At 36.6% G+C, this 24632-nt stretch overlaps 1 protein-coding gene across 2 annotated transcripts in view; it reads left to right on the top strand.

The window, feature by feature from the left end:
* The window catches only part of Zmym4 (zinc finger MYM-type containing 4), a 99579-nt gene that overhangs the window by 29610 nt on the left and 45337 nt on the right, over positions 1 to 24632 (top strand). For both annotated transcript variants that reach the window (XM_029539595.1, XM_029539596.1), the window contains exons 3-7: positions 9735 to 10256; positions 12046 to 12107; positions 12441 to 12611; positions 20197 to 20281; positions 20529 to 20784. In XM_029539595.1, the coding sequence (XP_029395455.1) occupies positions 9735 to 10256; positions 12046 to 12107; positions 12441 to 12611; positions 20197 to 20281; positions 20529 to 20784 (1096 nt within the window). The remainder of the gene's footprint in view (positions 1 to 9734; positions 10257 to 12045; positions 12108 to 12440; positions 12612 to 20196; positions 20282 to 20528; positions 20785 to 24632) is intronic.

Below are 24632 nucleotides of genomic sequence, written 5' to 3'. Positions count from 1 at the left end.
ATTTATTTATTTATTATATGAAAGAACACTGTAACTGTCTTCAGACACTCCAGAAGAGGGCGCCGGATCTTGTTATGGATGGTTGCAAGCCACCATGTGGTTGCTGGGATTTGAACTCAGGACCTTCAGAAAAGCAGTCAGTGCTCTTAACCACTGAGCCATCTCTCCAGCCCCTAATCATAACTTCTAAAGTTATGATTGCTACTACTTTTTTTTCTGAAAATTACACTTTGTTTTAAAGATTTTGATTTTTATGTCCTATGTATGAATGTTTTCCAAATATCATGTGAGTGTACTGGGTATGTGCCTCATACCTGCAGGGGGGCCATAGATGTCCCCAGATTCTCTGGAACTAAAATTGCAGATGGTTGTAAGCCATCAAGTACATGGTGGGAAGTGAATCCTGGTCCTCTGAAAGAACAGTAAGTTCTTTTTTTTTTTTTCCCTGAGACAGGGTTTCTCTGTACAGTCCTGGCTATCCTGGAACTCACTTTGTAGACCAGGCTGGCCTCGAACTCAGAAATCCGCCTGTCTCTGCCTCCCAAGTGCTGGGATTAAAGGTGTGCGCTAATAATAATTTATAATGAAGTCAGACGAGAGTCATCTTTTACTTCTCCTTTGCTTGCACTTAGTCCTTTAGTGTTATACTACCCAAGAAACATCTCAAAGAGCCACTACCAACTAAGGAACGTGAAGAGCTGTTACTTCCATGTCTCACATGATTGAATTCATCCTGCATATTTATGAATTTTTTTAACAATTTACATATTTATTTACTTAGATTTTATATGCGTTGGTGTTTTGCCTATATGTTTGTATGTATGAGGGTATCAGGTTTCCTTGAACTTGACAGTTGTAAGCTAGGTTTTAGGAATTGAACCTGGGTCCTCTGAAAGAGAAGCCAGTCCTCTTAACCACTGAGCCAATTCTCCATCCCCCATCCTGCACATTTTTACTGTTGATTGGTGTGTACTTTTTCACGGACTTGAAGGAAGGCTCATAGTCATCTAACTCTAGTGCCAGGGGTTCTGATTGAAGCCCACTTTTAACCTCTTTGGCATCAAGCACCTACCTTGTGGCTTACAGCCATCCATAACTCTTTTTTTTTAAGATTTATTTTATTTATGAGCACACTGTAGCTGTCTTCAGACACACCAGAAGAGGGCACCAGATGCCATTACAGATGGCTGTAAGCCACCATGTGTTTGCTGGGAATTGAACTCAGGACCTCTGGAAGAGCAGTCAGTGCTCTTCCCCACTGAGCCATCTCTCCAGCCCATCCATAACTCTTAATTTCAGAGGATCAATTGATGCCTTCTGACCTCTGGATACCAGGCACTTACATGGTGTGTGTGTGTGTGCGCATGCAGGTAAAACACTCATATAGAAAATACGGATAAACCTAAAGTCTTAACAATTTTCATGAAAATAATCAGCGAGTGTCTCTTTTATGTGTTGAATCTAGAGCCTGGCTTTTTAAATTTAGAGAACAGTTCCATTGAAGAGTTGTCTGTACTGAGAGTTCTCAGGGTCTTTCTTTTAGTCTGTTTGGGGATCACTAGCTACAGCACTTAGTTTTTCAGTAATAACAAATTTTGTTAAGGTAGTTACTGTTAGCTTTGCCAGTTGTCTTAGTTTGGGCTTTATTGTGTGAAAAGACACCATGACCAAGGCAACATTTAATTGGGGTTGGCTTAGAGATTCAGGGGTTCAGTTCATTATCATCATGGCAGGAAACATCTGGGCAGATGTGATGCTGTAGAAGGAACTGAGAGTTCTACATCTTGATCCAGTGACAGCCAAGAGAAGAGACTGACTTCCAGATAGCTAGGAGAAGGCTCTCAAAGCTCACTCCCACAATGACACCCTTCCTCCAATAAGGCCACACCAACTTCAACAGGGCCATACCTCCTAATAGTGGCACTCCCTGGGCCAAGCATATTCAAACCACCATACTAATATTGTTAACCAGTTTTCAGTCTTTATTTGACTAGTTATATTGGTATTTTTCATTTTTCTCCTTTTCTTATTGGATATCCTATCTTCCCCACTTCCTCACTAGGAATTGAGCATAGCCAGCCTGTAACTGTTTCATCTTGGTGCCCTTTCTGATTTCTTTCTGTCAGAATTGTAAATGTTGAAGTAACCCAGGATCTCTCCTTTTTAATCAGTAATAAATAAACTTAGTGGGTAATTTTACCTAGTATCCTGAATTGTAAAGTATTATCTCTTCAAAATTTTTTGGAGTTAGTTGTAGTTAGTCTCAATTTTTTTTAACTTATTTTATAGATATTTTCTTCATTTACATTTCAAATGCTATCCCGAATGTCCCCTATACCCTCCCCTCACCCTGCTCCCCTGCCCACCTACTCCCACTTCTTGACCCTGGCATTCCCCTGTATGGGGCATATAAAGTTTGCAAGACCAAAGGGCCTCTCTTCCCAATGATGTCTGACTAGGCCATCTTCTATATATGCAGCTAGAGACACGAGCTCTGGGGGTACTGATTAGTTCATATTGTTGTTTTACCTATAGGGTTGCAGACCCCTTGAGTTCCTTGGGTAATTTCTCTAGCTCCTCCATTGGGGTCTCTGTTCTATCCTATACATGACTGTCAGCATCCACTTCTATATTTGCCAGGCATTGGCATAGCCTCACAGAGAAGTCCCAAATTTATTATTATTTGGCAAATATTTCATCTTTAATTATAGACTAATGTATTCAGCTACCTTCTTTCTTTCTTTTTTTTTTTTTTTAAAGATTTTAAAGATTTATTTATTTGAGCTGGTGAGATGGCTCAGCGGGTAAGAGCACCCGACTGCTCTTCCAAAGGTGCAGAGTTCAAATTCCAGCAACCACATGGTGGCTCACAACCATCCTTAACAAGATCTGACTCCCTCTTCTGGAGTGTTTGAAGACAACTACAGTGTATTTATATAAAAAGATTTATTTATTATATGTAAGTACACTGTAGCTGTCTTCAGACACTCCAGAAGAGGGCGCCAGATCTCATTACGGATGGTTGTTGCACTGGTCATAATTACCAGTTTCCCATGGATTACTACAGTAGGCACCCTGTTCCGTTCTTCGTCTCTTCACATTTAGTTAATCTCTTTTTAGAGGGGTGGGAGTGGGTATGAAAGATTGAAAACAGGGTCTTATTAGTATCAGATCGGTGTTAAATTTATTATGCAGCTTGGAATATCCTCATATTCCTTATTCTGCCTCCATTTGTCAAATGCTGGGATTATAGATAGGTACTATCATTTATGACTAAGGTTTAATAGTTGTACCTATACATAGGAACTGTCACAGGACAGTAAAATCTGAATACATCATAATTGGCATAGCAAGATATTTTCTTAAATTATATTCTATTTTGTGTGTGTGTGTGTGTGTGTGTGTGTGTGTGCATGTATATGAGAATGTGTATATGTGTAGAGATCAAAGGACAACTTTTAGGAGTTGGTTCTTAACTTCTAGCATGTTGGTTCCAGGGATAGAACTCAGGTTATCAGACATGCCTACAGATTTCCCTAGACTATTTTTTATGTTCTTTGGATCTAAAATCACACAAAAACAAAGTTGGAATCCAGGTTGTGAGGTATTCCGTCACATGAACAAGGAAGGAGAGACTCTCTTCCTTGAAGGTCAGGAGGTGTGAAGGACAACAGGTACTAGTTTGAGCTTGCATTTGTTAAGGGATAACAGATGTTTGTACTTAGCATGACTACAGTCATAGTTGTGAGTACATTTGACCATTTAGAATGTGACTGATCATTAGCTTACACATCTTAATATTTTTTGACAGTTTAAATAAGATTAGGATTTTATAATTTTATCCATGTTAAGTTTGAGCCTTTAAAATTTGTAATTTTGAACTGAAGACCCTTTAGCATCAACAAACTTGAGAATACATAGTCCACATAGACTAGGAGCCTCATCTTCCTGATCCTTTTCATACAAAACATATATGACAGCCGGGCGTGGTGGCGCACGCCTTTAATCCCAGCACTTGGGAGGCAGAGGCAGGCGGATTTCTGAGTTCCAGGACAGCCTGGCCTACAAAGTGAGTTCCAGGACACCCAGGGCTACACAGAGAAACCCTGTCTCAAAAAACCAAAACCAAAACCAAACCAAACCAAAACATATATGATTTAGTTTTTCCAAACAGCTATAGTTTAATAAAGTTAGCATAGACATGAGTGGTTATACATATATCTTTAAGTCAGTTTCTGTTAGCCTGAATAGTCCATTATTACCTTAGGAATTATCCATATCTAAAATAATTTAGACGCCTAGTGTTGTCTTCTTAGTCTAGGGAAAATAAACTATCTTGAAAAAAAAAAAAACCCATCAATTTTCTAAACGAGAGTTGAATCCAAGTTACACATATTGCTATAGCAAATTAAGATTATTTATACATTTATTTTATTTTATTTTTTATTTTATTTTGTTTTATTTTTTTGTTTTTTCGAGACAGGGTTTCTCTGTGTAGCCTTGGCTGTCCTGGAACTCACTCTGTAGACCAGGCTGGCCTTGAACTCAGAAATCCTCCTGCCTCTGCCTCCCGAGTGCTGGGATTAAAGGCGTGTGCCACCACGCCCGGTTTATACATTTATTTTTTTTGCTATTAACCCTTTATATTATAAGTTTTAAGCCAACTTTTTTTTTTATTAAGCTCAGGACTTTATAGATTCTTTGAACCACTCCCTAATGGTCTTATAAATCCTGAGATAAAGAAAGTTTAATTTCAATAAAAGCTTCAAAGTTTGCAAACAAAACCAAGCAAAAGGGTTGGTGAGGTCTTCAGAGAGTCAAACATCTGTGTTTATGCTTAACTGTTAGTAACCTCTGTTGGAAATTGTTTACCTCTTAATTGTTCTCAAGCATGTAATGTCTTTTTTTCTGGGCCTTTCTGCTTTGTTCTCCTTTTCCCTGCCATGGTATCAGGTGGAGGAACATCTTAAATATCCAGGTGGTGGGTGAGCCAAATCCCATCTTCACAGTCAGCTTTTTTAGAGTAGAACAACACATGACAATCTCCCTAATACTATCCATACCCAAAAGGCATTTGGATTTCTGTAAGACAGAATCCAGTGATCAGACGGAGGGGCTAGAGAGATTGGAGAGTTCAGAGATGAAGAGATTGTTTTGAAAGCAGAGAGTAAAGAATGCTTAGCGGTTAGGGATTTTTCAGATCATTTGCTTGTGTGGTTGCAGAAAGTGTCACATTAAAATTAATTAATTTAGTTTTTCGAGGTAGGGTTTCTCTGTATAGTTCTGGCTGTCCTGGAACTCACTTTATAGACCAGGCTGGCCTTGAACTCAAAAATCTGCCTGCCTCTGCCTCTCTAGTGATGGGATTAAAGGAATGTATCACCACGCCCGGCTCGATCCACCTTATTTTTAACGTAGCCAGTCTATTTTTGGTATAAGTACTGTAATTTGCTTCACTGGCGAAAAGAGACACTGTCTACAGTATCTGTCTATCCACCCAACCATTTATTGACAGAGAATTAAGTACCTCACTCTGGCTTCAAACTAACTTTCAGTTTGCATTCATTCTTATCACTGTATTTAACTATAATGGTTGGAAAATATTCTTTCTGAGAACTAAACATTACATATTTTGGGTTTTCCAAAGCCATATACAATCTCTGCCACAAACCTCTTCTCTATATTTCATGGCTTTGGGTCATAGTTTGCTAACTGTCCTGAGCATTCTTGTTTTACTGCCAATTTGTATGTAGCTCATTGTATCAGTAATTAGTATTTCCTTTATTGACTATTGGTCTCTCCTTGTCTGTGGAATGTTTGTTAAATACTTGCTTTTATATGTACTTGGTTGTTTCTTTGTTTTCCTTTGTGATATAATGCAGTGAAGAACATTTTAACCAGCTTATCCTTTGTCTTTTGTTTTGCTTTTCTTTATTAGTGTATGTAGTTAGATTTTTTTTTTTTTGTATTTTTATACAGAATTTTTTGTCATTAAAAATACTGGTTTTTACCTTTTGATTTAATAATTGTAACATGGGTTCTCTTCCTTTTCTTTTTTCTTTTTTTTGGTTTTTTGAGACAGGGTTTCCCTGTATAGCCCTGGCTGTCCTGGAACTCACTTTGTAGACCAGGCTGGCCTCGAACTAAGAAATCTGCCTGCCTCTGCCTCCCGAGTGCTGGGATTAAAGGCATGCGCCACCACGCCCGGCTCTCTTTCTTTTCTTTTAATGTTTGAACTTAGATTTATAACCTGAAGTTATTTCTATGTGAGTTGTATGTCAGGTTTTTCTGAGTGGCTGCTGCTTTCCACCATAATCCCTGACTGTTAATGTAAATAGATAACAAAAGTTGCTTGCAATATTACTTGTTAGTATTGATTTCTTATCTACTGTAGAACTTAAGTTGGTCACATCATAATGTACATTTCACACCTGCAGCAGTTACAAAGTAGACAGTACATGGCTTGTTAATAATGATTAAATGCTCAATAGAGAAGATGCTTAGGCTGGCTGTTTATGGGCTCGTAGAATGCTATGTTGTGTACCTTCCAAATTTCTTAATATGAATTTTAAGTAATTGGAAATGTCTGTAGTGTTTCTTGTTTTTTGCAGTCTTCCAGTCCCTTCCTGTCTTTACTATATACCATGAGAATGTAGGCATGTGCACTCTTAAGTGTGCATTTTCTATAAGATTTCAGCATCTGATTCAGGTGCTCGTCTTTAACCTCGGCACTTGGGAAGCAGAGACTAGGCAGATCTTTTGAGTTCAATGCTACCCTGGTCTACAGAGCTATTTTTGGGATAGCCAGGTCCACACAGGGAAAACCTGTCTTCAAAAATACAAAACAAAACAAAACAAAGCAAAAAAACCCCCACAAAAACCAGAAGGGAAAAAAGAAGATTTTTTAGCATGTTTTTAGCATGTATTGTGTCATTTCATTTTTAACTTTTTTTGATTATTTAAGAAAACAAAACAGGGTTTCTCTCTATATAGTCCTGACTAATCTGGAACACTATATGTATACCAGGCACTTCTAGATCCTTCCTGCCTCTGCCTCTTGAGTTCCTGACTCTAAGATTTAGTTTTAAAATCTTATGTGTATGGGTTCATGTACATGCATATGATTGCCTAGTGCCTACAGAGGCCAGAATGAAGTATCAGATTGTGGAACTGGAGTATGAGTCATCATATATGTCCTGGAAACTGACATACGTTCTCTGCCAGAGCATTGAGTGCTCTTAACTGTTGAACAGTCTCTCTAGCCCTGCATGAACTATTTTGGAAAGCATACAAGGAGGATTTTTCAGTTTTCTATTTTTCACATTAATCAGCAAGCATTATGCTGATGTAAAAACATAAGTTCTTTTTCTCCTTCCTGGTTTTGACTTCATTATTAGCTCCAGTATTTTTTATTTTCTTACTGTTTGTAGGTTGTTTCCCTACCTTCACCATCACCACCACCACCACCACCACCACCACCAGTTTTGTAGCTCTGTAAGTCACAGCAGCCATTTTCAGAGTTTTCACCATTTTGTGCTTATAAACTAGTGGGTAGTACTTATTTATCACAAATTGTGCTGTGAGTGGAAGCATTTCTCCTTTAGAGACTGGGAACTGTGGAAGGTCTCACAGGATATGGAGTAACTTACAATTTAGATATCTTTGGAGAGGGGATCTTGAAGGAAACTTTTATTTGGACTCTACATAGTTAAGTCTTGATAATAAATAAACATTAGATTATAGATCCAGGTTAAACAGCCAGTCACAGAAACTTTTTTTGAGCTGATGAAACAAATATATTACTACTATTTTCTGTGTTTCCTGTACTTTGTTTTTAATAAGTATTGACCTGCTCTTAAACCAATTAAATGTGGTGTAGGCATAGGATTTGTTAGAATATAGTTACTTTGTAGTTACGTAGATTTTGTGCACTGAAATGTACAGGTAGAGATTTGGGCAGTTAGAATTAGGTGCTGAATAGAAGAAATAGATTTTAGAGTGATGAAATAGTATAGTTGATAGAACTTATTCATGGGAGAGTTGAAATAATTCTTTTTAATAATTGCTAGTTCGTGCTGGGCGATGGTGGCACACACCTTTAATCCCAGCACTTGGAAGGCAGAGGCAGGCGGATTTCTGAGTTCGAGGNCAGCCTGGNCTACANAGNGANACCCTGTCTTGAAAAACCAAAAAAAAAAAAAAAGAAAAAAAGAAAAAAAGCTAGTTCATGAATCATTTAATCAAGTGATGGAAACATAGGAACTGCAGTGAGGAAATGAAGACACTACGGTGGGGTTTCTTAGGGAAGGAGAGATATTGAAAGTGGGTACCTAAATCTACCTTGGGATTTATTTATTTTTATTTTATGTGTATGGGTTTTGTTTTGATTTTGCCTGCATATATATCTGTGCATTCAGAAGAGAATGTCAAATCCCCTTGGAATTAGAGTTATAGAGGGTTTTTAGCCACCGTGTGGGTGACAGAATGTCAGTAGTCTTAACCTGAGCTGTCTCTCTAACCCCACTAAATCTTATCATGGAAGAAAAGAGTAAGTTAAGGTATGGGTATAACTAAAGAAGAACAAAGTAGGTAAGGCTTTTTAAAAACAAGTTTGTGAAGGAAAAGTGAATCTTGTTTTTTTTTTTTTTAATTTTATTTATTTATTATAAGTAAGTACACTGTAGCTGTCTTCAGACACTCCAGAAGAGGGCATCAGATCTTGTTATGGATGGTTATGAGCCACCATATGGTTGCTGGGATTTGAACTCCGGACCTTCGAAAGAACAGTCGGGTGCTCTTACCCACTGAGCCATCTCACCAGCTCGAATCTTGTTTTATAATAGGACAGATTTCAGCATGTAGTTATGATGGTTAGCAGGATAGCTAAAGTCATTTTGATGTTTACCTATTTAGCCTAGAAAACCTTAACTTTATTAAATCTGTTTTAGTGTTAGTGCAGAGAAACTGGGATTCTGGGACTAAAGACCTATTACATTATAGTGAGTGTTTTGGTCTTAACTCTCCAGAACACGCACACTATGAAGATTATAATTAGCATTTTTATAAATGTTTGCATTTATTAATTTGTGAGTGTCTCTTTACACATAACTGTCACTAAGCCTCACCACAAATTAATTTCCAAGGTGAGTATTAGATTGTTTTTTATATAGACCAAGAATTTTGTGCTTTGTAATTTTAATACAAATATGTCTGATTATGAAGTTGCTGCTCTTTTCTCTATATCATCTTGTCTCCTTTCTAACCTGAAGTAGTCTGTCCTTCCTTCCTTCCTTCCTTCCTTCCTTCCTTCCTTCCTTCCTTCCTTCCTTCCTCCCTCCCTCCCTCCCTCCCTCCCTCCCTCCCTCTCTCTCTCTCTCTCTCTTTTCTTTCTGAGACAGGGTTTCTCTGTGTAGCCCTGGGTGTCCTGGAACTCACTTTGTAGACCAGGCTGGCCTCGAACTCAGAAATCCGCCTGCCTCTGCCTCCCGAGTGCTGGGATTAAAGNTGTGTGCCACCACTCTCGGCTTGAAGTAGTCTTTCAAATTTACGCTCCTGTTCCCTTAAGTGTCAGATAGGGATAATCTCATTAGAAATGTTAAATGAATAATACTATTGTAATATTGCCTATATTTTGTTTGACAAAGGAAATACATATGATTAAATGGAAGACAGACCTTATAACTACAGTCATCCTCAGCCCTGTTACTTGTCTAAACAGTTTCTTACTTTTTAAGGTGGTGTCATGGATACAGAAATGTCTGAAGATACAGACCACAACTTAACTCCCACCCTTGCCAGCATGTCTTATGGAATGCCGAATCAAACAGGATCTGAAAATTCATTGCTGGATGAAGATGATTATTTTTTGAACTCTGGGGATCTTGCAGGAATTCCAGTCGTTAGTAGTGACAATGAGGATGAACAGGATTTTAGTTCAAAGGACAATCTTGTTTCTTCAGTTCATACTGATGGTAGTTTGGAAGTAGAGAGAAGAGCTTCTCATCAGGAATCAGACAATGAAAATGAAATACAAATGCAAAATCAATTAAAAAAAGACTTTCCTAAACAGTTTGATCAGGTTTCTGTCTTTAAATCAATACGAAAAGATTTTTGTTTAGTGAGAGAAAACAGCAAAGAGACATTTTCTGGAAAGGAGAAAAATAGAGACCTAACTTATCATGAACGTGAAAAACGGTTGGATAAACCCCATAAAGGTTTGGATTCAAGGTTGAAAAGCAGTTTTTTTGATAAAGCAGGTAATAATTGTTGGAATAGTATTATAAAACATAATAACAAAGTACCAATAATAGAGCTTTTATTGACCTTAAGTATGAACAGTTTTACGCGCCTTGTAAGCTCTGTTTTACTTTCTCTTATTCTACAAAGTGATTGAGTTTTTCCTCATAACATTTCATTGTTGTATAAACGGTTGAAAAATATCTCTAAGTCATAATTTTTCCCCTTCTTGGCTTGCAATATTTTGATGAGAAGGCAAGATACTTGAATCACCTGTTCTGTTTCTTTGGTTGAACATCAGACTCTGAAGTTGGAATTAGCATCTTTGTGCTGGAAGCACTGGTTTAAACTGTTATCCCACCTGTTAGTCTAAAGTAGGGAGTTGAAACAAGTTACCCCAGTGTTTTGGGAGTTCACTAAGTTCCTTTGGATTCTCTTTACACAGTGCACTCTGTACTCTAGCTCCAGTTCTGTTCTTGAGTATATCACACATTTCTTGTGTGCTTTCCTTTCTTGCTGTTTCATTGGTATGCCACTTTTTTCCTCTGTGCATATATACACTTGTAAAATAATTTCTTATTCAATGAAGCATAATTCATAAATCTTTCCTACTTTATAGTTATTCCTAAGGATATTCTCCTTACTTACATTTTCACAGAATTTTATTTTATGCCTTTTCATGTATAGTACTTGTTGCCTTGTTTTGTTTCTAGTTTGTGACAGCCAGATTGAATCTCACTCTTCTTTGTATTCTTTGGACCTAGGCTTTTACAACAACATTGTAATCCTCTCCCAAATGTTAAATTGATGTTTAGGAAAGCAGATGCACTGTGTCAATCCATTTATTTCTCTTCAGAAAATCCTAGGAAAATGTATTTTAGAAAGAGGGAACCAGTATAGTGAAGAAGAGCAACTATTGAGCATATATTATATACAAGGCTGTGCAAGGGCATAGTCTATTTCTAACATGTTATTATATATATTATATATATGTGTATATATATATAAATTAATATCTCTTAATGGACATTGAAATTTTAGGAGTTTTCCCAAAGGAACATAATATCTAGTAGCAGAAGGGACAAGACAAGGTAGATAGTAGAGGTGCTAATGATGAGTTGACTAGCCCAAGACTGAATGTGTAAGATAAGATAGTGTAAGAAGAGTTTGTCATGGGGCACTGTAATATTTAAGTAACTGAAGTGTTAAAGTGATTGCTTTTTTCACATTTAAGAGAGACAAGCTGGCCTGGAGTTCTCTGCACTTCTGCCTCGTCTCTTCAGTGTTTGAACTAACAGGTGTGAGCCACCATACCTAGCCTAACTCTGCCCTGCCCCCCACCCTCCAGAGTGCTTTGTGTTAGACTCTGGATCTTTGTGCATGCTAGACAAGTCCCCTACCACTGAGCCACATTCCTACCTAACTCACAGGAAATTCTTGGTAGAGACTTAGTGAACAAGAAATGTTTTCTGTAGAGCTGGGTTTTTAACTGAGCAGAGTCTGTAAGTTACAAACATTGGGATAGACAGCAGAGACCTGGTGAAGTTAGAACTGCAAATGAGAACAGTTTTCAGAGCATAGTAGATCAAGTCTGCACTCTTTGTGAGTGAGGAAAGGTGTGTAGTAAGGTTGAATGGTAAGGGAGACCAAGTTGTGAGGAACTTTGAGTGAACTCTTTTGGGTTCTTTGGAACGTAGTTAGAGCATCTGTTAGAACAGAGAGATGATTTCAAACAATAGCCTTTTAGGTCATCTTTATGAGACTTGTTATTCATATACGTGTGTTTGTTTGTTTGTTTTCTTTCAATAGCTAATCAAGTTGAAGAAACATTACATACTCATTTACCACAAAACCCAGAAACAAACTTTAGGGTAAGTTTTCAGTGTGTATGTAGATTGCTGTTAACTGTGGCAAGTGTCAAAAGTTTCTTTATGTCACTTTTCAAAATTCTGCTTGTGTTAGACAGAGCACTGAATTTTTTTTTAAACTATTATTTGCATAATGACATCTTGGGAGATATTCTAAAAAGCCTCGGATCTTAGGTTCTTTGTTTGCATTATTTAGAACATGAGCTTTTAGGCATAGGGACACTAACATATGTCCATCCAGAGTTCATTTCCAGTGAGCTTTACTTTGGGTATTAACCCTGAAGAGGAATAATTTTTAAATTTGAATATTTATTAATCCTTTATATTGTGTTTTAGGACTCCAGCTACCCATTTGCCAATAAAGAATCCATTGGTTCGGAACTGGGGAATTCGTTTGCATCAAATATTAGAATTAAAGAAGAACCTTTGGATGATGAGTATGAGAAAGCAGTGGCGCCTCAGCAGGGACTACTAGACAGAGTTAAAGACGAACCTGACAATGCTCAAGTAAACACCTCACCCTCCTGCCTCCTTCTGTTTCACAATGAGCTTACTCATTTGAGACAGGAAGTGCTTAAAGAGAAATAGTTTATTGACAGGATGAAAAAAATCTGTGATTGAAGCAACTTGAATTGTTTTGCAAGGCTGTAGCAAAAATTACATGAAAATGTTTCTGAAGGGGAGTAGAGGCTTATAATCCTTGTCTTTTTAACAGTGTGGCTTTTGTGGGCATTTTAGAACAGGTGTGAGAGGCTGCTGAGTCTCTGAGGTTTCAGCAGGTGAAGTTGAGCTAGTAGGAGGGTGGCACGCACCTGGGCTTGTAGAGTGACTTAATTCATAGATTAGACTAAGCCTTTGCAGTTACTCCTAATAAAGTACAGGTTAGGTATGCATTTAACTCTTTCAGGAGGGCTAATGGACATAATTATCTTTGAAAGGGTTAATTAATTGAAGAATCAGTTTATTAGAAAGGAGGCCTTGGTGAGTGGTTTCATGATTCCATGTTGGAGATATGTGAGTATAAGATCAAGGGTATAGCTGTGCTGTTTCAGGGCTGCTCTGGAAGTCTGTTAGGAATCCTGCAACAGAAATCCTACACTCAGTTAAATTACCAGGCAGTTGATGGCATTGCAGTATTTGGATTGGAAGAAAGAAGCTGTAGTGCAGGCTGTAGTTACTGTGAAATGTAGGAAGGTATTTAAACAATGAATATATAATAGTAATTTTTTTAAAAAAAATTTATTTATTTATTATATGTAAGTACACTGTAGCTGTCTTCAGACACTCCAGAAGAGGGAGTCAGATTTCATTACGGATGGTTGTGAGCCACCATGTGGTTGCTGGGATTTGAACTCAGGACCTTTGGAAGAGCAGTCGGGGCTCTTAACCGCTGAGCCATCTCACCAGCCCAGAGTAATTTTTTTAAAGGTAGTTTTATTTTGTTCATATTTAGAGAGTGAAAAATAAAGATAACACAAATTAGCTGTTTCTAGGAAATAATATCTAATCTTAGGAAGCCTATCTTTTCTTCTTGTATTCTAGGGAATTTGTGAATGAGGCATGTATGGAAAAGAAATTTTATTTAGGCATCTTCAAGCAGGGTTTCTCAACATCAGTACCACTGATATTTAGAGCAAGACCATTCTTTGTTATGAGGCCCTGTTCTGCTTATCTGCTCTCTAGCATCCTTGGTTTCCACTTATACTTGATTCTGGTTGCAGCTCTCTCTTTCTCTAGTTGTAACAGTCAGAAATATTTTCAGACATTGCCAGGTATTCTTGGGAGCAAAATCATTTACTGTAGAGAACCTGGTTTAGATTAAAGAGAGAAGAGTAGGTGACCATAGAGTGTAAGAGAAAAGCAGGTGGCTTGTGAAATGAGCTGACACATAATTACCTTTCAGAAATGGTGTTTATTGGGAGAGAGCATTGTAACCACAGGAGCCAAGTGAGGTTGGAAAACATTCAAAAGTAAAAACAGTGTATCAGAAACAACATAATAGGGTGTTAAAGGAAAAGAAAGACTTCCCTTTAAAATCTGGAGAGAAGCTTCATTAAGGAAGGATAGCTTAAAAGTAGGAGTGAGAGAAATAGTTGCCATGATGTGATAAAGAGGGAAACGTAGATAAAAGAACCTTCAGAGAAATATTCCAACAAAAGGAAATCTGTGTTTTCTATATCTTTTAATAGGGCAGCAGGAAGTTTCATTCTATATGATTTAGTTCAGCATAGCATATATGTGTGGGGGGTGTCAACAAAGACAGTAGAAGGAATATGAAAATATGTCAGGGGTGATAAATTAAGTGTAGTTTGTAGAAAGAAGAGAAGTGGAAATCTTGGGTATCTGAGTTCAGTGTAATGGCCTGATTGCCAGGGAAAATTCATGTGGCCATGTGTTCCTGCGATGATTATTTATGTCTTTGTTCAGAGGAGGTCTCTTTCTCTCCATACTCCTCCTATGAACATGGAAAATGCCTAAGAAATCATTATGCTAGGAGAGTACTCTTTCTTTCCTATATGACCCATTGAATTTTCTTCATGATAAAGGCTAAGGCTTAAATAATTGGGGTTTAGAATGCATTGGGAAAGTTATTACTATTGTTTTTTTTGTTGTTTTTTTTTCTAAGCAGAGCTTTCAGTGTTTAGAGATCAATTGCATGGAATGGATAACAATGCCTGTGTTTTATACATTTACTGAAAGTTACAAAATATGTTATAAAATTCTAAATATCAAGTTTATAATGCTTATCGGGAAGAATTTCTACTTGTTTGGTCTCCTGAGTAGACAGTACTATGGGTGGATCCTGATATAAATACAGGCTCACAGAGCAGTCTTCATCCTGTCTACACAGTAGAGTAACCCCAGCACAGGAGTGGCTAGAGGTAGATTTCTGTTGTCAGTCATATTGATCCTGTTACCTGCAATATCAAACATTTGGTAGTTCTAGAAATCCTCCAAGGGAGGAGGCTGCTTCTTTTCCTTTCACTCTCTTCTTCCCCTTCCTTCCTCCATTCTACTCCCTACTTGCTCCATGCTTCTTTGTACCTCTCCCTGGTCACTGGAAATCTAGATTTCTTGTTTTTTCAGTACTATGTAACAGTTTATTAATTTTACTCTTTCTCCATAGACCAATAGTAAGAGTTACAAAGTATTACTTATTTGATGTAACAAACTGTACTCATAAAAGTACTGACTCTGATCATCAGTTAATAGTGATTTCTTCTAGTGCTTAATTTTGTAGTATTGCTTTCACTGTGCTTTTTACAGTTTAAGGTGGTCTTCATCCAAAACACTAGGATGCTGAAATGCCTGCATCTGTGTCTCACTGCTAATCCATTGCTTTTAGTCACTTGTCAGTCACCTTGCTTCTGTTAGCTGGCAAACCATTCTCTGGTTTTTCAGTTTCATTCATTCTAATTCTATTGCATTTTACTATAGTGTTTTCTGTAGTTTAAAAAACAGTTGATGTTGTTTTTAATGTACTGTATTGTTTCATCCTCGTAACAGTTTTGTGTGTGTGTGTGTGTGTGTGCTTGTGTGTGTTTGTGTGTGTGGTCTAAAGTAATAAGCTAACTTTCATAGATTATAGTTATTCAAGGCTATAATACCAGGAAAAAAATCAGTCTAGTTTATAATCTAGTTTTATTTTCATTAGATTATCTTTCTGTAACTAATTTTAGGTAAGGTTTAATGTTTAGGTAAGGTTTTCAAGTTGAAACTCTTTAGGAGAGACAAAGTCCTCTTTTTCTATCTTTTCCATAGAATCTGAAAGTTAGATGTCAATACTGTTGAAATCTTCATTTTTTTTCTTCTTTTCTGTTCATAGTAATAAAAAATGAATTAATTTGTAGTCTTCTATTGGAATAAATGAAAATGGGAAAGCAAATTGCCTAATTAGTCTTGTAATGATTCATAGAGTGTAGCCATGTAAATGTTGGATTTACCTTTAGTTATATTGTTTATTTGGCCACAGAGGATGTTTGTTTTCAATGTTGTTGCCTTGTGTTTATAAGGCCTTCCTTTGTGTTCAGCAAGGAAAAGATCTGAAGTGCTGCTTATTCTGACCTTTGGTTTTTAGTTAGTTTCATTTTGTTTTGTTTTTGAAAACTTTGGGGTTGTCGGGTATTTATTTCTCATAAATCATGATTTAAGAGTCATTGTAGGAGATATACAAACCAAGCATTTCTGCCTTGAAGATGTTGTAAGCATTTTATACATAAACTTACAGACTTCTCTCCTCTCCCTGCTACCATGAACAATACATACCAGTGACTTCAATAAGTCTCTTAAGTTTGGGAATTGCTATCACAGAATAAGAAAAGCAGACTAGAGATATGCCAGGTGTGGTAGTGCATGCTTTTAATCCCAACATTTAGATAAAGTCAGGCAGATCTCTGTGAGTTAGAGGGCAGTCTGATTTACTTTAATAAGTTCCACTCCATCCAGGGCTATGCAATGAGATTCTGCCTTTAAAATAAAAGTATGTATCACCAACACTGCTGCTTTTATTATCAGTATCTTTATTAGATTCCACATAATATGTCACATAGTTGATGATACATTTGTTTTTGTTTTTTTTTTTTCTTAAAGATTATTTATTTACTATATGTAAGTACACTGTAGCTGTCTTCAGACACCCCAGAAGAGGGTGTCAGATCTCATTATGGATGGTTGTGAGCCACCATGTGGTTGCTGGGATTTGAACTCAGGACCTTCGGAAGAGCAGTCAGTCGATGCTCTTACCTGCTGAGCCATCTCACCAGCCCGATACATTTCTTACATATACTCTGTTCATTGTGTCAAAGAAATAGCTGTGCTAGACCAAACTCTGAATTTGAAAACAAAATTCTGGGAACCTTGTGTAGTTACTAACATAATACAGATTATTACATTTTTACTAATACAGCATCAGTACTTAACTGTTGTTGGATTTTTGGCCCAAAACATGCTAATTTATTTTATAGGAAATAAAGAAGATAAGGTAATATAATTGGGAAATAAATAATCACTTTTTCAGAGAATTAATAAAACTTGTGATAATTGAGTGGAAATGTAGGTAAAATAATAATTATAGAGATGACAGTACTAGTTCTGTGTCAGTTTCCCATTTGAGAGCCACTATTCCCAGTAGCAACTAAAAAAGTAATTGTAAAATAAAAAATAATTTGAATGAATTGATGAGATTTTTTTTTTTTTTTTTTTAAAGTGAGAAGTGTAAATGTCAACTATTCCTAAAGTAAGATACAGGTTTGAGTTAGTTTCAGGACAGCCAGGTCTACACAGAGAAACCCTGTCTTGAAAACCAAAAAAAAAATAGAGTATAGGTTGGATGAACATAATGGTAATTAGGTTCTGATATTTTGAGGAGTAGGTATACACATACACACATACTGTATGTACATACTTTTAAACGTATATAGAGAAGTTCAGTGGAAAACAGTTTGGTTAAACATTGTATAGCTTCATCAGAATAGTGTGGTACAAGATTAATCAGGCTGATCATAATATAGGATATATAACCCATGATAGACATTTTCCCACAATTTGGTATATTCATGGTAAGAAGAAAAAAAATTTCTATTTAGTGAAAGAAAATTTCCTAGTCCCAAATGGATCTAACCCAGGACTAGCAAATTATCAGTGGCTGGTCAAATCTCATCCACCTTATGTTTAAGCCTGTTGTTCAACCACTACTCTTACAAATAAAGTTTTATTAGAACTTGGTCATGTTCATTTATTTACATGTTGTCTGTGAGTGCTTTTGCTCTACCAGGGCAGAGTTGGGCAGTTGTGAGAGAGATCAGATCATATGGCTTCCAAAGTCAAAAATATTTACTATCTGGCCCTTTGCAGATAAAGTTTGCTGATCCCTGGATTAAAGGACTGTATTATAAACAGTGAAACCACTTCCTTATTATTTTTTTTAATGGAAGTAAAACTTTGTAAGAGATAGAAGAAATCACAAAGGTAAAGATTGTCAGAATTTTGGCATAAGTAGAAACCTTAGTATATAAAAATTCTAACTCTAAAGAAATGTTAATAAATGCTACTGAGGTTAATATTGTCATCATATTGCACTTGTATGTGAACATTAAAAATACGTGCATGTTAAAGCAACTAGGAAAACACTTTTAATTGAGAATAGTTCTGTTTGAGAACTGGGCATGGTACCATACACCTTTATTGCCGGGGGGGGGGGGAGGCAGGCAGATTTCTGAGTTCGAGGCCAGCCTGGTCTACAGAAGTAGCTCCAGGACAGCCAGGGCTACACAGAGAGACCCTGCCTCGAAAAACCAAAAGAAAACAAAAACAAAAACTACAGCTTTATTTGGACAAAACCAATTTCATAATGTCTCAAAAACTTTTATAATGGATCTCGTAACCTAGTGATCCTACTTTAAGAATTAAAAGCTATTCATGGTGGCATTTCACTGAGAATGCTGAATATGTGCAAACAATTGTTATAGCAGTGCCACACATGAATGTATTAGTGCCTGAGGCAAAAGGGAGAAAAAAAAAAAACAAAAAACCAGTGATGCTTTTATTTGAAGCTGTGTTGTTATGTTAGCCATCGAGTTTTACATACATTTTCACTTTAAAGTATCCAAATTAGTCATTTTAGTAGTACTCACCTGTGTTCCCAGTACTTTGGAGGCAGCAGGATTTCGGAGTTTGGGCTTTGTCTGGTCTATTTGGCAAGTACCAGGCCATTTATGGTTGTACATTGAAACTCTGTCTCAAAAACAGAAACAAAACTCCAAAGAAAGAAAAGTACTGTGTTAAAGTACTGTGTTAAAGTACTATGATAATTGCAGAAGGGTTAGGCAGTCTTCCTTTTGTGCCTGAGTCTAGGTGCATATTTCATGTCAGCTTCAGCTGCTTAATTTGATATGCTACTATGTATATATAATAAATATCAATATTTCTCAAGGTTGTATTGTGTATTAATATTCCCACCACCAAAAGGGAGTATGTCTGAGATATCCAGTATTCTAAGAATAATTGGTCTTTAGTATTTTGCAAGTTTTGTTGTGATAAATATCTCAAAAAAAAAAAACAAACTTACTGAATTCATAGTTGAGCAATATAATTGTAAAGATAAAGAACAGCCCTGAAAAATACATACCGGAACTCTGATGTGTGTTGACTGCGTCTGACTTAAAATGCTTCCTTGCATTTAAAACTCAGTTGAGGCTGGAGAGGTGGCTCAGCCATTAGAGCGTACTTGAGAGAACCTGTGACTGTTTCTCAGCACCTACATAGAGTGGTGCTTGCAATCCTTGCTGAATTCATAGTTGAATCCCCAGGGATCCAGGGTCCTCTTTTGACCTCTATGGATACCAGCCATGCATGTGCTACACACATTTAGTAGGCAAAAACTCATAAATAAACAAATAAACAAACAAACAAATAAGTAAATCTACATTTTTCCCTTCGTCATTTAATACAGTTTTTCAAGTGTTTGTTTGGAATTCTCAGACTACCCAGACATCTGGTTCTTGAACTTGAGTCTTATAAATGCTGGTATTTAGCCATTCGTTATTTGGAGTAATATGAGGGAATATATAAAAATTGAAATGAGCAGAATATGAATTCATAAGAAAAAATTGTTTATAGTAATTATAACTGTAAAGAAACTAACTTTTCTTTGACTAGAGAAAGGAAAAGACTGGAAAGAAATACACCAGAGTCCCTTAGGCCCATTTGAGGTGATAGAGGGGGTGGTAGATTTTTGTTTATTTCTACTTATTTAAATGTTCTATTGTGATTGTGTATTACTTTTATAATAAACAGAAATTTAAAATATTGTAATATTAAAGAAGAATTTCAGAAATAACTTAGAAATACCTGGTAGCGTGCCAGGCTGTTTTGGAAGCTAACACTCATTTCTTTTATCCTTCTTTCCTCCTAGCATATACTAGTTTATTTTGCCCTTATTGTTAAGTCTAGCTTGTTTACTGTTTTGCATTTCATTATTTCTTTTTAATGTTAATACTGTAAACATTTTCTACCTCTATATAGCAATAATAAAATGTCTTGGTTTCTTGAAGAATTTGTTAATTTCTCTGTATTTATTTTTTCTTTTTTAAAGGAGTATAGTCATGGCCAACAGCAAAAAACTCAAGAGGGGGAACTGAAAATTAGTGCTGTGTTTTCAGTCAGTGGCAGTCCTCTTGGTAAGAATCAGACCTGAATAAATGAATTGTATTTATTTTGGCCAACATCAATGAGAGGCCATTTCTACTTGGGTAAATAAAATAGGGTGTCCTCTGTTGATTTAGAATCCTTTATGTTGTATATTCCATAATTAATACTGGATTCCAAAGTAGCTATAGGAGAGAAAGTACCAATGCATAAAATATAAGATGAAAAAGTAAAATCTTTTGCTTTGAATGTTCTTTTCTTTCTTTCTTTTTTTAAAAGCTCCACAGTTGACCACTGGCTTTCAGCCTTCTCTGGCATCACCTGGCGTGAATAAAATGCTTCCTTCAGTTCCAGCCACAGCTGTTCGAGTTTCTTGCTCTGGTTGTAAAAAAATCCTCCAGAAGGGGCAGACAGCTTATCAGAGGAAAGGGTCTACTCAGCTTTTCTGCTCTACCCTGTGCCTCACGGGATACACAGTTCCACCTGCCCGCCCGCCACCTCCCCTCACCAAGAAGACTTGTTCAAGTTGTTCAAAGTATAGCAGAGTTCTAAATTATCTCTTGTTTCTTTATTTCTTTTAATGCTTTTTTCTTAACCTGTGTATTATTATTTGCATTTCAACTTTGCTGTAGGTTTTTCTTGTAAAAAAAAAAAAGCATATTATTTAGTGCCCCATGTTGCTGCTTTCCATTTTTCTGGGAAGTACTCAATCTCTTTTAGCTCAAGTAATTTTTAAACCAATTCTTTCATATTCTGTGGTTAAGATTTCTTATATTCTACTAGTCTGGCACTGAAGCACTTTTTCAAGTTTTTTTCTGTGTAGCACACTGGCTGTTTTGGAATTCACTGTGTACACCAGCCTGGCCTTGAACTCATCTAGATGAGTCTGGGTCTGCCTCCTGAGTGCTGGGATTAAAGGTGTACACCACGGCCTTCCTGCTTCGCATGTGTGTCTGTTCCACGTGTGAGTTTGGTGCCCTCAGGGGTCAGAAGAGAGGGTGTAACTCAGTAACAGACCATTGTGAGCTGTATGGATGCTGGGAATTGAAATCAGGCTCTTCGGGAAGAGCAGCCAGTGCTCTTAACCTTTACACTATCTCCCCAGTCCCTCATGCGCACCTGTTTGTGTTCATTTCTAGGGATAACTGAAAGAGTTAAATTTGGTTGTATTATAAAGTACCATTAGAATTTGTTACTGTATTTCATGTATCCCAGTGTAGATTAGACTTTAGTTTCCTTCGGAAGTTCTGCTTTTTATTTGTAACCTTGCTGCTCCTTTAAAGAAGAGAACCACCACAGATTTGTTGTTGCTGCTCTTGGGGATTTACTTTTAAGGTTATCCAGTTTGAGAATCACAAAAAAAATCTAACATCTAAAAACTTTTTAGTAATAAAAGAATACTCAGAAAATTTTGTGGTTTTGAGCATTCCAAGATTTTCAAATTTGGAATGCTTAATCAGTAAAATCTGTGCATGTATTCCAAAATCTGGAAAAAGTGTAAATTGAAGCAGGTGTACTGTGGATTTAAGAAAGGGTGTGTTCAGTTTGGAACAGTGTGTGAACTTATGGATACTCAATTTTTTTTTTTTTTAAAGCATTGCTTTTTTTTTTTAATTTTAGATTTATTTATTTATTATATGTAAGTACACTGTAGCTGTCTTCAGACACTCCAGAAGAGGGAGTCAGATCTTGTTACGGATGGTTATGAGCCACCATGTGGTTGCTGGGATTTGAACTCTGGACCTTTGGAAGAGCAGCCGGGTGCTCTTACCCACTGAGCCATCTCACCAGCCCAATACTCAAATTTTATTTGGTGGATGTTTTTTCAATTTCTGTATGTGGCTGAAAGTGATATAGAGCCATGCATGTTGATTAAGAACTAGATTAGGAAATTTCATCTAGTTCTGTTCAAAGTTAAAATTAATTTAATAATAATATTGGTGTTTTGGTGACTCAGAATTTGAGGAATAAATTCAGACAATCTATTAAAAGTGGAGTGCCTGTAGCTAATATATTTAAAAATTCTAATTTCAAAAGCCAGGTGTGTGGAACTGGAGAGATAGCTCAGCGGTTAAGAGCACTGCCTGCTCTTCCACAGATCCTGAGTTCAATTCCTAGCAACCACATGGTGACTCACAACTGTCTATAATGGGATTTGATGCCCTCTTCTGGTGTGTCTGAAGACAGCAACAGTGTACTCATATGCATAAAATAAATAAATAAATCTTTAAAAAGAAAAAAGCCAGGAGTGGTAATGCACACCGTTAATTCCAACACTTGTGAAACAGAGGCAGGTGGATCTTTTGAGTAGGAGGTCTGCAGAGTGAGTTCCGAGACTGCCAGGGCTACACAGACAAACCTTCTTGGGGAAAACAAAACAAAGAACTAAACCAAAGGACCCCCCCCCGACCCAATTCTGAGTTTATGTAAAGTATTGTTGTAGCAAAAGTGACAACTGAGTAACTTTAGCCATTTTGCCATGAAGATATACTTTAAAGCATTATATATATTAAATATACAGTATTACCTGTCAGTGTTAAACAAAAATAATGTCGCAGTATATACTTTGTTGGGTTTACAACTAATAGTCTAGTGGATACCTAATATTATTTAGTGAATTATTTAATAACCTTAAATTTAGAGAAAAGCTATTAGTATTATAGCTATTAGTATTATGTCTTCGTTAAGGTGACTATTAAATTGATTTTCCCATACTTTTTTGGCTAAATTATTGTACCTAAAGCAGAGTTCTTTATTTCTACTTTTTTGTGGTTTTAAAAATGAATACTTAGCTGTATTGTCTTAAGGTTTTATATTCTAGTGCATGCACTATTAGGTTATTTTATGATTGAGTTAGATTGAAAACTGTGATTATTTTAGCTTTCTTGTTTGCTGTTTTATTATGAAATAGTTTCGATTGGTTGATGTAATAGCTTTACTTGTTCATCTTTAAACATCTTAAGAATCAGGAATTTCTAAGATACCAATGATTTTTTTTTCCCCATGAGAACCATAGATACATCTATAAAGATTTATCATTTATTTTTAACAATATAAACTCACATAATTGTTCAGGAATGTATCACCTTTCATGTATATATTTTTGATAGTATGCTGATAGGGGAGGTCATGTGTGTACGTATGCAGGTGTATGTACATATATGCACACAAATATGAAAAACAGGATAACCTTATCCTCAGGAATCTCAGGGATGCTATGCCTTCTTTAAGACTGGACATCACTAATTCATTGACTTGGAGTTTAGCACTTATTCTAGGATGACTGGGATTTACCTTAGGGATCCTTCTGTCTCTCTTAGGTACCCTCCTGTTTCAAGGATTCTCCTGTCTGGTCTTTTCTAGCATTGGTAGTACAAGTGCTTATCACTGTACCTGGTTGTCTTTATTTGGGTTCTAGGTATTGAACATAGGTCCTTATGCTGTCAAGGTTATATTTTTACTGGCTGAACTGTTATCCCAGCTATACCTTTTGGATGGATACACACACACACACACACACACACACACATACATACACCTACCTTTTGGATGGATACACACACACACACACACACACACGTGCGCGCGCACACACATGTATGTGTATATATTAGTATATATTACATTTTTGCATATATATTAATTTTATCTACACTTATATTTCTTTGTCCTTTGGTGGTTATTGCTGAGTTATCTAAAGACATTATTTTTCCATACATGTCAGAAATAAGTGTTTGAGGGGCTGGAATGGTGACTCAGCAGTTAAGAGTACTTGCTCTTGCAGAGGCCTTTAGTTCCGAGGACCCACATCATGCAACATAACCATTTGTAACTTCAGTTCCAGGGAATCCAATGCCTTCTAGCCTCCTCAGGTACCAGGCATGCATATAGAGCACATACATACCCAGAAGCAGATGTTCCTATAATAAATCTTTAAAAGGATACATAAAATTCAATGTTTGTGTTTTTCCCTCATCCATCAGGATTTCCAGTTTCACCTGTTCTCACTCTTTTATCCCCTCATTCATTTATTCTTGTGTCCATTTTTACTCTTTACTCTTCCGTTTCCCTCTTTCTGTTACTTGGTAGTACTGTGTATTTACTTGCTTGTCTCCTCAGACTTCTTTCTTTCTTCTTTCTTTCTTTCTTTCTTTCTTTCTTTCTTTCTTTCTTTCTTTCGTTCGTTCGTTCGTTCGTTCGTTCTTTCGTTCTTTCGTTCTTTCGTTCTTTCTTTCTTTCTTCTTTCTTCTTTCTTCTTTCTTCTTCTTTCTTCTTTCTTCTTCTTTCTTCTTCTTCTTTCTTCTTCCTCCTTCTTCTTCCTCCTCCTTCTTCCTCCTTCTTCCTCCTTCTTCTTCTTTCTTCTTCTTTCTTCTTCTTCTTCTT

This window comes from Mus pahari, chromosome 6 (assembly GCF_900095145.1).
Source record: "Mus pahari chromosome 6, PAHARI_EIJ_v1.1, whole genome shotgun sequence".
NCBI lineage: Eukaryota > Metazoa > Chordata > Mammalia > Rodentia > Muridae > Mus > Mus pahari.
Note: the sequence above shows the minus strand (reverse complement) of the source record. Positions and strands in the feature narration are given on the sequence as shown.